This window comes from Mugil cephalus, chromosome 4, assembly GCF_022458985.1.
Source record: "Mugil cephalus isolate CIBA_MC_2020 chromosome 4, CIBA_Mcephalus_1.1, whole genome shotgun sequence".
Classification (NCBI taxonomy): Eukaryota; Metazoa; Chordata; class Actinopteri; order Mugiliformes; family Mugilidae; genus Mugil; species Mugil cephalus.
In genome coordinates this window covers 11,781,532-11,795,264 of record NC_061773.1, presented here as the reverse complement: position 1 = coordinate 11,795,264, position 13,733 = coordinate 11,781,532, and the positions used below count along the sequence as shown (strand labels likewise).

General features: G+C 40.0%; 2 protein-coding genes across 2 annotated transcripts; one reads left to right on the top strand and one right to left on the bottom strand.

Moving 5' to 3' along the window:
* Window positions 1–4,556: 4,556 nt before the first annotated feature.
* On the bottom strand, window positions 4,557–6,036 carry tshba (thyroid stimulating hormone subunit beta a). The gene is made up of 3 exons (XM_047583911.1): window positions 5,914–6,036; window positions 5,607–5,803; window positions 4,557–5,121 (listed from the first exon to the last, which is right to left on the bottom strand). The coding sequence occupies exons 2-3, from the start codon at window positions 5,766–5,768 to the stop codon at window positions 4,843–4,845; spliced, it is 441 nt and encodes a 146-aa protein (XP_047439867.1). The 5' UTR covers window positions 5,769–5,803; window positions 5,914–6,036; the 3' UTR covers window positions 4,557–4,842.
* A 1,253-nt stretch (window positions 6,037–7,289) lies between these two features.
* On the top strand, window positions 7,290–13,659 carry slc5a8l (solute carrier family 5 member 8, like). The gene is made up of 15 exons (XM_047583907.1): window positions 7,290–8,025; window positions 8,321–8,386; window positions 8,534–8,585; window positions 9,199–9,266; window positions 9,448–9,602; window positions 9,906–10,046; window positions 10,130–10,259; window positions 10,353–10,441; window positions 10,704–10,816; window positions 11,743–11,810; window positions 11,920–12,006; window positions 12,124–12,302; window positions 12,633–12,742; window positions 12,861–12,946; window positions 13,034–13,659. The coding sequence occupies exons 1-15, from the start codon at window positions 7,672–7,674 to the stop codon at window positions 13,145–13,147; spliced, it is 1,812 nt and encodes a 603-aa protein (XP_047439863.1). The 5' UTR covers window positions 7,290–7,671; the 3' UTR covers window positions 13,148–13,659.
* Window positions 13,660–13,733: the final 74 nt, after the last annotated feature.

The window sequence follows — 13,733 nt, the reverse complement described above, 5'->3', positions numbered from 1 at the left end:
GGTTCCGCTGAAAGGAACCGTTGTTCGACGGCACATATTTTATATTATTTGGTTGAAAGTTGAAATAAACGAGTTCAAAAGCTCGGAGTTTAAGGTTTATCTGTGTGGTTTTTTTTTCTATGGCACTGGTCCAGGATTGGCAAATAGGTGTAGACCATTTTTCTCAAAAGAACAGGTTAACGTAACACCATGAAGATGATTCAGATGAGCTTTTTGGCTCCGTTGTGCTGTGCACTAGTGACTGTATGACATCATTCTGTTCTGTTCTATTCTGGTAAATATATTAGTCCCAGTTATGTGAAGTAACAAAACCGAGTAACAAGCTCTAATGTAAACCCTTACTATTTTTTCTTCTTTTTTTGTGCAGCTTAGGGACATTTGCTTTCAACATACATTCACCCTTGACTCCACCCAGTCAGCCACAGTTTCATTTAGCACATAAAGTTAAACACAAACCATTCTATAATTTTTTGTAAATATGTTAACTTGTAAGAGAGGAAATCCCCAAGAGCATGCCACGTCAGCTTGCTCACTTTTCCCCTAATGCAGCAAGACAATTACAACACATATAAAGTGAGGTTATGATGGCGTTACTTTTTTATTTTTTATTATTATTATCTTTTTACTTGCAATGAAGTGTTTTTCCATCACAGGTAAATGCAGTTATTTGGCTCGAGCGTTTGAACACTTCCTCCGCTCTTGGTTAGCTTTTTGTCACTTTGCTACCATTCAGAGAGGGCAGGTTTCACTTCTCTTATTAGTCACGGCTGAGGATTGAGTGTGCAGCTGTGTGAATGTGGAGAAGGATTTCACAGAAGAGGAGGCTTCATGCTCGATAAGTCTGAGTTGAGTTTTTAAAATAATAAGGTAAAATTTGTGTATTTTGTGTGGTAAGCTAACCACACCTAATGGTTTATACAGTTCACACCGTATTTATGTTTATGGTTTAAACCATGAACAAAGAGACACCTACTGAATTACTCAATTGGATGTTTTGTGGGTTGAGTCAGACCATCTAGTACATTCTACCAGAGAGGTTTCAATTGCAGCTGCAGACGGTGCGTTTCTTTCTCTCTGGGAAAGTCCAAATAAACTCAAATAAAAGAAGGTGAGAAGGCCAAAGAATAGATGGCTCATTTGAGGTGGTACAGGCACTTTTAGAGACTTTATAAATATCTGTCTTTCACTGCTAATGCATGGGAAGCTTAAACGTTATGTAACAGTGGGTGGTGGCCTATGTGGAAATCAGGTATGTAGTTTGGGCAGGCAGCACATCAAACTTACATAATTGTACAGTGGTGCGTTGGCCCCCTTTTTGAATTCCTATTCTTTGGCATGTTTCTCGCACTGAAAAGTGTCAGACCATCCAACAAATTTGAGTATTAGTCAAAGATAACACTAAATTCAGTTTTTAATGAAGGTTTTTATTAAATAATAATAATAATGAATCCCAACCTACATGGCCCTGTGTGAAAAAGTGATTGCCCCTAAACCTAATAACCCGTTGGGCCAATCAAACTGCAATCAAGCATGTAATAACTTGCAATGAGTCTTTTACAGCGCCGTGAGGATTTTTGGCCCACTCAACTTTGCAGAATTCTTGTAATTCAGGCAGATATGTTTTCCAGCATGAACCGCCTTTTTAAGGTCGTGCCTTAAAATAGGATCCAGGTCAGGACTTTGACTCTGACTATTTAATTTTTCTTCATCCATTCAGAGGTGGACTTGCTTGTGTGTTTTGGATCACTGTCCTGCTTCAGAACCCAAGTTCTCTTCAGCTTTAGGTCACCAAGAGACGGCCCGACTTTCTCCTTCAAGATGTTTTCGTAGACAACAGAATTCATGGTTCCATTTATCACAGTAAGTCTTCTAGGTCCTGAAGCAGCAAAACAGCCCAGACCATCACACCACAACCAGATTTAACTGCTATGATGTTGTGTTTCTGAAATGCTGTGTTTCTTTTGCACCAGATGTAACAGAAACACACAGCTTCCAAAAAGTTCAACTTTCGTCTCGTCAGTCCACAGAGCACAAAAGTCTTGGGGATCATCAAGATGTTTTCTGGCCAAACTGAGGCGAGCCTTTATGTTCTTTTTGCTCAGCAGTGGTTTTGGTCTTTTGCCATGCAGGCCTGTCTCTTTCTTATGGTGGAGTTATGAACACTGACATTAACTGAGGCAAGTGAGGCCTGCAGTTCTTTGGGTGTTGTTGTGGGTCATTTTCTTGGATGAGTCGTTGCTGCACTCTTGGTAACTTTGGTGGGCTGGTCACTCCATGGTAATCCAAAAGGCATTCAAAGAAAGGCAACTGGACTTGTAGAACAAGTCTTGTAGAACAAGTTCAGTTGCCTTTCTTTAGATGCATTAAACTAAGGTGAGATAAACTACAGGAAGGGCCATGTAGGTTTGGATTTATTTACCCTTAATAAAAAAGAGAAAAACTTAATTTGAAAATCTGTATTTTGTGTTACTTGTGTTCTCTGTCTTTAAATTTGTTTGGTGATCTGAAACATTTAGGTGCAAAAGAATAAGAAATCAGGAAGGGGTCCAACACTTTTTCATCACCGTATGTGTTCTAGATGTTCTCTCTGTTACATCATATTAGAGGCCTTTTCACTGAAAAGGTGAAGCTGAAACCGTAATTAGATATCCAGAATATTAGTTTCAGTCATAAAGGCAGTGGTACTGTGCACAAAACAAAAGTTAGTAGTTTTTAGTATGATTTTGGGAAAAAATAGAAATGGTCTAAATCTAAACATCATGGTTTAAAGCTATATTTTGTCCATTAGAAGAACTTGTCAGGGAGATTTTGAGAGATTAGACATGTATATGCATGGTTTTGTTTGAATTGTTAAAACTTGGTGCTTACAAATATTTTAATATTATAATTTCTATATCGTATTTCTATCGTAGCAAACTCAAATAAATGGCAGCTGCAGATGGTGTGACTGTGATTATGTTCTTTAACATTTAGTTATAAACTGGAGTTTAAAAACTATTCACCCTCCTGGTAACACATTTCAGGGCAATCCTTCAAATAACTGCTCAGCCAAATCCACATACATGAACCTCGTGTTCAGGCTATCTACAAAGTCTTTAGGATAACGACAACCAACAGCCTGACCCCCCTCCAGCCATGCTGCCACCGTGGCTGAGAAGTTTCTCACATTTTTTCTGTTTGAATAAACACAACACAAACAAATCTGTACGGTATGTCTGAATGAAAGAGTGGTTGGTATGTGCCCCACATAGCTGGTTCCCTTGGAGAGCTGACGAAAGCAAATTCCATTTCATCCACTGCTTTACCCATAAGCGTATTATGATTTTCAGAAGACCACTGCACAATTTTAGCTGGGCAATTCAAACTATTGTGCTGTATAAGGCTGACAATTTTACAGTCAAATTGTATGATACATATATATATATATATAAAAACTGTATAAGTAATTTATTAATGTGTGGCTTTGTGGATAATTTAATACCTGACCCTATGAACCATCTGTACCCAGGAAATCCTCTAAGAATTAAACATTCCTCATGAAGGTTGTTTTGACAAAAACACAAAACCTTTTGGTTGAAAGGAAAGACGGTCATATGCAGCGTACTATTTCACATAGTGTGACTGTTGAGATATGGGCAAAGGACTACAAAGGGCCACTTGACTGTTTTCAAGGTTGAACATTGTGCCTGAAGTTGTATATACTCAAGGCAATAGAGTCTCAGAAGAGTAGTGAACTGATGTCAGCGTTTTGTAAACCTGTTTGTTGTCCCCTCCCTTCGTACAGTTAGTTGGGCCATATCTGGCTCCACTTCTGACCCCAAAACACACCTTGCCCCAAGGTGGCTTCAAGGTTTTATACATGTCAGCTCATGTGGTTCAAAGCTTTGAGGATTTGAGGATTGGTGCAGACATAATAAAAGTGAGCCCTGCTACGAGGACCTTTAAATCTGGTGTTTCCCAACCATGAAGGTCACCGGCTGTCTTTTCTAGCTCGTGTTTGTTATGTTTTGATCAAAATGCTTGAAAATGTAAGAATAACAAATAAGAAGAAAAATAGTTATGGAGACAGTGGCACTTTGATGCGGATACTGTCACTAAAACAGAAATCTGATGCAACGTATTCTCTGTAGAGGCTGAACACGATATAACGTGACGAAAGACGTGACAGAGATCCACATGATGGACTTATCATAGATTCTCTCGCTCTGAACTGTGGAGCTATTAATAAGCTCCAGCTGTCTTCCAAAATTCCCTTTGTGAATGCAAACTGCACAGATATGTGCTTGAGATGACACAGAGTCATGGTTAAAAGAAACACAGGCATGGTTGGTGAGTCTTCAGCATTCACTGTGTCTCATCTTTGCAGTTTAACATCAACAAAGGTAATCCATTTAATAAGAAGGGTTGTGTCACCATTCACGTGCTTTCCAGAAGGACTGCAGAGATAAATATAGTATCACGAGGCGACGCTGTTGCTCATGGCCTTCTGTTTGTTTTGGAATAAACGCTACACTCCCACACAGGATGTGATTATCTCAAGCACGGATTAGTCAGTGAGCTTTTTAGAGACCTCAGCTTTAATTGAGTAGTATTCTCTATAGAGTATCCTTTAACATAATGAAGTCTGGCAGCGAACAAAAGGACGAATAATGATGCGGACAAAAATACACGCCGGGATCAACCCCCATTGTAAACTGAGAAGCAGAGCTGCGGCACAGACATGTTGGGCAACAAAGGGCCAGTGAAAGAAGCTGGTACAAAAGGTAACAGTACAGACAGTGCACATAACAGTGCGCCCATTACAAGAAAAACAAGATAACCACCCGAATAAGTGCGTAAGAATCAAAAAGGGATCACATAGTTGCTCTGGCCAGGGTACGGATAGATCCTTCTAACGGGTTTGGTACACTTAGCTCCGTCTGTGCTGGCTCTGTGTGCGCACTCATCAGTGTCAGTCCTGCAGGCACCACAGTGGCAGCCGAGGGCCACCGGGTAGGTGAAAACAGGGTTGGAGTCGATGGGACAGCCAGGCAGGATGGCCGTGCGGTATTCCACCTTATCGTAGGTGCAGCTCCTCTGGATAAGGAAGCGCGTGCCGAGAACATTCCTCATGTTGCTGTCCTGGGTTGTCAATAACAAACACAGCCGCAACAGCAGATGAAACTGGGAACCGTGTACCGGAGCGGCTCATTTTTATGCAATTTCTCTACTTAATGTCAAACAAAATGTTAAGCCACACACACAACAAGCTGTAAATTACATAGATGTAAAGGACAAGTGGGGACCATTATTTTGGTTAAAAAAAATAAGACTGAATCATCCACATACTAACTGGAACTTTAATTTTAGAGAATGTCAACTTGATTTTGTAAAGATGCCCAAAAAGTTTGAATGTTACCTTAAATTTGGTTTATGATATTTTTACTCAAAAGAGTGGTTAATAAAAGGGCAATCTTTTATTTACATCTTAATCTCCAGAAAATTTCCATTAGACATGGTCAATTATTACACAATTTCTTTTCTGGTGGTACACCATTTTCCTCGTTTTCCTTTTTCCACCTGAAGGAATCGACAACGATTCTTCCCATTACGCGGGACATACGTACCCTTGAGTAGCAGAATCCCATGCAGATAGTAGTATTGATGGCCACACAGAAGTCACACTCCGGCTTCTCCACATACAGGGTGAAGTCAGTGGGTAAACACATGGGCACAGCCGGGCTGAACAGCACAAAGAGGAGCCAGCTGGTGAACACTGCGGTCTCCATGTTAAGCGAGGTTTTCTGTCCGATCAGTCGTGGTCCTGCGTGGGAAGGAAATACAAAGACAGGAATTAATAGCAACGTAAAAAGGAGAATTGCTTTTAAAAATAAAACTAGATTTTTCTTCGCCCCTTCTGCATGAGTGAGTCACCTGTTCGAGAGGTGCAGGCACTTGTAGGCCGGATGATGGTCTGAGTCTGACTATCCCCCTCGAATGGTATTTATTCAAACGATATATAATCCACCTTTATCCAAGCTAACTGTTATCTGCTATCTATGACGAAAATTGAAGAAAAAACTTTCGGTCCATTACGGGGATGACATGAATAACGGGTTCATGTAGTAACCATCTAATTCTGTCTAATGTGGTCTAAACCAGTGTCCACTAGATGTCACAAAACACACAAAAGCCTCATTTCTGCTTAACAAGGAGTCATTCATTTTTAACACGAGTTTTACTCCCCCTTCCAAAAACCTGTCTCTCATTTAACCATAAAAATAAGCAAAGCTTTTCTTTTTCTTTTTCTTTTTTAATTCAAAATTTCATTGATGTTTCGGTGCATTATGGGTTAAAAATTTAGACAAAAAAATAATAATAATAAAATAAAAAGTAAGCCACTCGATTAAGCAAAATAAACAGCCGGACAGGTACAACATTTGGAGCGGGTTTATCTAATCTGCTTTGTAGTAGTTAAAAATAATCATAAAAATATCCTGCGATGCCATAGAGCATAAGCTCAGTACCCCACAGTAGCACCAAAAGTCTTTAGGCGCAAACAGTGAGCTCCTATTGTTTAATGATTGTTGAGGATAGTCAAGGTCTCTCAGACAAGTGGCGATTGTGAATATTTATCTTTCACTGGGAAGTACACTAGACGAAGAGACATGTGCTGCGCCATAAACTGATCTTTGAATAGGTCCTTAAGAGCAGATACAATGTGCATTCCCAGTTCCTCTTGAGGAAAATAAGGCATTATCTAATGACGGTTATCTTTTACAATGTGCATGCTAACTGACTGGCAGATGTTGTCATCCTTCAGTTTATCGTGACAAAGTTTAGTGTCCACAAAAATACGACTGTATAAAAAAAGCTTTATTATATATAAGTTCATTAAATCGACAGTACGGCTCATTTCTGCTGCTTACAAACATTAACAGTATGTGTCGTTTTACGTTAACCTTTTGAGAACTTATTGCCTCAACGAGAGTGATGAATCAACCATAAAATCTCTAATCTTTATATATTACTTGCAGTGCTGACAAAAAGTTCAAGAGTAGAAGCCCGCGCCTGCTGTTCTATCTCATGTGCAACATGTCGTTCTTATAACTGCATGTTTCCCTGTAACACCTTGGGGGTTCGGTGAGATCAAACGTTATCTGAGTGCAATCATATGTGACTGTGCGGTGAATAAAACACAGTGTAACAGCACGAGAAGTGACCAAAGATTTAACTCACCCTCCTCTTGAAATTCCTGACATAACTAGTCAGTACTGAGTAACCTGAATTTCTATATAGGCCCCTCCTGAATGCTTCATTATGTCAGGTTATTTTAAAAGGGAAAAATACACCGTTAGAACAGAAAATCTCAGGTAAATAATCTAAGACCACACGCGGGATCCTCTTTTACAGCCGCTGAAATTATGGCAGGTGTTGTTACTTTGTGTCCTTGATGGATTATTAACTAAAGTGAACTAGCCTTTATAGTCAGTTGTAAGTATTAGACCACTGCTAAGAGTGTTGTCAGAGGAAGACTTGACTGATAGTTGAAGCAGCGAAGCTGGAAGCAGCAGAGCGTTAAAACTCGAATCAGAAATCTTCGGGAATAGGTTCCTGTTATTTGCTGAACACTTGAGGGGAGACTGATTTTGCTCTTAGTAAACAGGATATTTAGGACTGCTGAACTTGACCATGGTTGGTACCGGAGGGCCAGTGGCCACCTTCTCTGTGTGGGATTATGTGGTGTTCGCTGGGATAATTTTGGGGGCAGCCGGCATCGGTCTCTTCCAGGCCATCCGAGGTCGAAAGGAGACCAGCAGTGCAGAGTTCTTGTTGGGTGGGCGGCAAATGACAGCCGTACCGGTTGCCATGTCGCTCACAGCCAGCTTCATGTCTGGCATCACAGTCATCGGGAGCCCGGCTGAGGCTTACCGGTTTGGAGCTGAATACTGGATTTTTGGTTTCTCCTATGCCATCATGTCTGCCATCGCTGCTGAGATTTTCGTCCCACTTTTCTATCGACTGGCGATTACCAGTGCCTACGAGGTATGGAGATGCAACAACTCATAATAATGCTGGTTTAAACATTGGTGGAAAGATGCGGCAAGTAAAGAACTAAAGTTAAAGCAGCTAATGATTCATCCACTATACTTGGCAGCTACATGGACATCACAGGTAGCATGGTAAACAACTGCTAGAAAAATATTTCCTCGAAAGGGTGCAAGAAAGACAAAGAAAACAGAGAAACATACAAGAAAGAAAGTAACACAGTAATTTAGTGAAAATGGATGCTAATACTGTACATGTGGACCAAATGATCAGTTTTGTTTTTTATTTCTAGTACCTGGAGCTGCGCTTCAGCCGACCAGTGCGGATAATTGGGACCACAATGTACATCGTTCAGACGGTAAACAAACACTGAGGAACCGACATCTACCCTTTCTCCTCATTGACTTTATGCAAAGCTGGTTCTTGAACGCAGCCTCAACAAACTGTTAATATGAATCACACACTTGCTATGTTTCCATTTAATCAACTAATGGTCTTTTCTCAGGCGCTGTACACAGGCTTAGTCATCTATGCTCCAGCTCTTGCACTAAATCAAAGTAAGTGAAAGCTCATAAAACAATTTGTTCTGACTTAATATGGTTAATTATTCTCACTTCAGTGTTTGTTGTTTTATACTTTATTTTTTATTTTATGTTTTACATTTGTGCTGACACAAATCAAATGAAGGCTAGTACAGTTTCGGCAGGAAATAAAACCTGAAATTAAAATTTGGCATAGGTACAGGTATATTACATAACACAGTGCACTCTGACTTGAATAAGATGTTAAGAGTCATTGTGTGGGACATAACAATCCCATTTTCCCCATCGTTCATCCCCTTTCTCCTTTTGCAGCCGCAGGGTAAAGGTCACAATGTTCACAAAGAGCTTCATGGTGGGAGGGTTTTTCACTGGGGTCAATATTTACTTATTGCTTTTTTTTTTACTAGCTTCCATGAAAATCTTTAAGAGCCCTTTTTGCTGACGCCTTCTGGACTTTTTTCCGTCATACAAAAAAGTGAATGTGAAGTCAAATGTTACATTCAATGTGTCAGCGATTAGTTTCCCCACATCCTTATAGAAATATAAGATATGTGGGAAAAACCAAAAAAATATGTGCATAGTCATTTGTATTTGTCAGCAATAATGGAGATTTTGTTTTATTTCTCAGTCACCGGACTTGATCTGTGGGGTGTGCTCGTGGCTACTGGAGCAGTGTGCATCGTCTACTGCACTCTGGTTAGTACTGTTTAATTCACAAAAAAAAAAAAGTATTATATTTTATCTGGTTCATCAGCATTTTTATGACCAAGTGCATATTTTAGTATTAGATGTGCACATACAGTAGTTTATTTTAACTCAGCACAACGCTCACCAAGTACCTAACTCAAAAGCCGAGACTAACATGAGTTTGTTCCAGGGGGGTCTGAAAGCAGTAATCTGGACAGACGTGATACAGATGGTGATCATGCTGGTTGGTTTCGTGGCTGTTATAGCCAGAGGAGCTGTGTTGCAGGGAGGCCTGACAAAGATTTGGGAAGATGCCGAGAAAGGAGGGCGACTATCTGTGTTTGAGTAAGTACACAAGCAGACTTGTGTCAAAATAACTGTGGAAGAGTGTGTCAAAATAAAAGAGCTTGTCCTCCAGCAACAGGTTGGGATTGTTGTTGTTTACTGTTACCAAAACAAACAAAAAACTGTCAGATCAGCTTTGCTGTTACTGTTTCTTGTGAATCTTACCTGCCGTAGTATCCAGGGGGGAGAAGAGCCTAATTATTGCCTACTGAATGTCATAGCATATAATCAGACCTTTGTATTGGTGACGTTCTCTTACGATAATTCTGTGTGTTCTTTCACATTTGAAAATGTTCACCACAGCTTCGACCCAAATCCTCTGAAGCGCCATACTTTCTGGACCATAGTAGTGGGTGGAAGCATAATGTGGTCGTCTATCTACGCAATCAACCAGTCCCAGGTGCAACGCTACATCTCCTGCAAAACCTTAGGACACGCCAAGATGTGAGCATTCCTGCAGCGTAAACCATACAGTGCTTGCTGTGAGATAGGTTTCATGTGCTGACACGTCTTCTTTCATCTCCCAGGTCTTTGTATGTGAACATGGTTGGCTTGTGGGTAACGGTGACTCTGGCTATGCTTGCTGGCCTCACCATGTACTCCATTTACAAAGACTGCGACCCATTTTTAAACGGTGATATAACTACCTCTGACCAGGTAGATACGGCTGCAGTTTTCTCTTAAGTCATTATCACTTACTTTGCTATATAACAGATGCTTATGTACAAAGAATTTACATTTGTCAACTAGATGCTGCCCTACCTTGTGATGGATATTCTGGCAGACTACCCTGGAATCCCTGGCCTGTTTGTGGCTGCAGCATATAGTGGTACTCTAAGGTGAGACAGGAAAAAAGGCATATTATATTATTACAGACAAAAATCTAGCATTAATCTTCTAGCATATAATCAACGATGGACTGCCGATACCTGGGCTTAGTTGTTGCTTGTTATGCTGCCAGAGTCTACTGAAAAACAACATATTCTTGCATAAATGCAAAATTATAGCATCTGCATATCACTGTCTGATCTTCTCTGCAATCTCATTAAGCTTTCCTGTTCCGTTCATGGTCTGAAAGCTTTACCGTTGGATGTTTTTCAGCACAGTGTCTTCCAGCATTAATGCTCTCGTCGCCGTCACGATGGAAGACTTCATCCTTCCAGCGTGCAAAAACCTCACACAGAAGCAAACACACTGGATGAACATGGGCCTGAGTAAGTAGTGTAAAAAAAGTACCTGTAACAGGCCAAGAATCAGGAGAATTCATTAAAAAAGCAAAAGGCAAAGAGAAACATAGAGCAAAAACGGTCCTGTATTTTTTCTTTCCATATCTCTAAAACAGGACATAAGCCGCTTGGGTGAGGGGCAAAATATCTTAATGAAAACCCAACAAGTCCAGCAGTCAGGCTGAAAATCATCAAATCTAAGGGAAAGCCCTCAAACATAATATATTTTACAATTCAAATTTTTATAATCAGTAGTCACTTCTATTGCCAACAGAACCACTGAATTTCCTGAGCTACCAGCAGACCATTATCTCGTCATTATTCTTAGTTCATTAATGGTTTTATTGAGTTTCATGATGCCATGTTATAATGGGTGGACGATAGCTTACCTGAGATATGTCCATAAACGCTATCTTCATTTCACTTCCCTGTGTTGCAACAAAATGTAATCATTCACATGTATTTGGCAAGTTTCCATAAGCAGATTTCTCTACAAGTATAAGCTCACGCTAGAATTATCTCAACTGTACCAAGGGGTAGATTTACTGAGAAATACCTGCACAGACAGGTCCGTGTGCTGATTCCTTGTTCTTCTTCTTGGAATGAAGCCTGTGGACGGACTTGTTTTTCTGTACATGTAATTCTACAGCCCACCTTTTTCTTAGTATTTCTTTAGCATGGACAACAATGAATTTATGTTTTTGTTTACTATTGGCATTAGGCCTTAATCTATGCTGTCATTTTTGTTGCTGGGTCTTCATGTGCAAACTTCAAATTAAATCTAGGACTTTTTAATTGTAGTTCAAATACTGTGTTTAAAACATTCAACTGAAAAACACTATTTTTCAATTAAAAACATGAGTCTTTGGATATGCAAAGTTACCTTTACTGACGCTGACATGACCAACTCTCAGGTGTACTCTTTGGAGCGCTGTGTATTGGGATGGCTGGAGTTGCTTCGCTGATGGGAAGCGTACTGCAGGTAAACTTGACACCACGCACAGACCCACTGCAGCAGTCCGTCGCTCTGCAGCACCACCACAAGCTCAATGCTAAGTACTACAAGTCTCCTCACAGTTGTCTATTTTCAGGCAGCTCTGTCCATATTTGGCATGATTGGGGGGCCTCTTCTCGGCCTCTATCTGTTAGGCATGCTTTTCCGCACATCAAATTCAACAGTGAGTATTTCCTACTGCTGGGACATTCAATAAAACAGATATCACAACTGCACTCAGTGAAAACACAAATCTGACTCACTGAGACAGTAGCTCACTGCAGTCACACTTACTCCACAGGGGGGACTCGTGGGGCTGGCCGTTGGTCTAGTGTTGACCCTGTGGGTGGGGATTGGAAGCCAAATTTACCCACCAACAAGTGAAAGTACAGATCCTCTCGAAGTCAGCATTGAAGGATGCAACCGCACTACGGGCCTTAACTACACAACAGCAGCCCCCTGGACCACTCCACAACCCGAGTGAGTTATTTCACATCTACGTTCCATCTACTATTACTCAAACAAGCGATAGTGGTCACAGTAAATTAGCATTTTGTAGAAAAATGTTGGCCAAAAGATTTTTTTCCCCCTGGCTAATTTACTTCAGATACTATAAATATGAGTTTTCTGGAATGTAGTTTAAAATGTATATCATGATAAATTCATAATAAATGCTAAGCAAGAATAAATTAATTGAGAGCACATCCAGAGACAAATTATGAATTGAAAATATTCTTTAAAACTGTACTTCCAGCATTTTAAATTTGAGTTGACGTGAATAATAAAAATGTATTGACGGTGTCCTTCCAGCAACAGGCCATCTCTAGCAGACTCCTGGTACTCCCTGTCCTACGTCTACTTTTCTGTGTTGGGCACACTGGCCACAATAGTGAGTGGCCTGCTAGTGAGCATGATCACAGGTGAGAAATCACGTGTTAACCTCCACTACTGCAGATGCACAATCTTCACAATCTAAAGTTTTACTCTGAAAATCAACCGTGAAACAAACAAGGATGTGTGTGTCATTGTCTTTTATAGGCGGATGCAAACAAGAGAAGCTGAACTCTGATCTGTTCGTGAGGAAGAGTGATTTGATCTGCTTCAGCTGTGGCAGTAAATCAGAGGTGAGACAACGCCCTCAGACCTTTGATAGGTAATCGGTACCAAATGAAGGATATACTTTAAATATATCTGTTTTTCATTCACCCCAGGCATCAGACATCACAGAGAAGGGAGCGACAGACTTTCACATGGGAGTCGACAACCACGCGTTCTCAGACTTCAAAGTGACAAGCAAAGAGGGTGAAACATTCACAAAACTGTAAAACAGACAGACAGACAGATAGATAAGTTATATAATAATATATACATATACAGCTGCTTTGCAAACAAGCAACTGTAAATCCATTATCAGTAGTTGCATATTTATACCGATATTAGTTATTACTCTTTATATAAATGTTTTTTTATTATTATTTTTTAAAAGCTGGTAGTGAGAGTCTGAATCTGCATATTTATGTTGCTAATTTAAGTACGTCAACAACAGAAGAGCTGAAGGAAAACGTTCTGTTTGTGGTAGAATAAAATGTTTGCGGTTCGGTTTGTGTAGAACAATCACAACTTCCTATTTACTGGGGATGTGGCAACATTGTGTAACTTTTATTGCTCTTTCTTCAACTGTTCATGAGCATTGTCATTACATGTTGCTGCCCACACTGAGATACTGTTTATTTGTTTATTATGTTGTTTTATATTGAAATTGTGTAATCGAATATGAAAACCTATACTAACTGCCAAATTCTACTTGCCAAGAATAATAAAAAAAGTTCAAGTTTAACTCATGTCAGTTGTTTGACTTTTACAAGTAAGAGTAAAGATACATAAACATTTAATGTGTCGTTAATGCTTTGG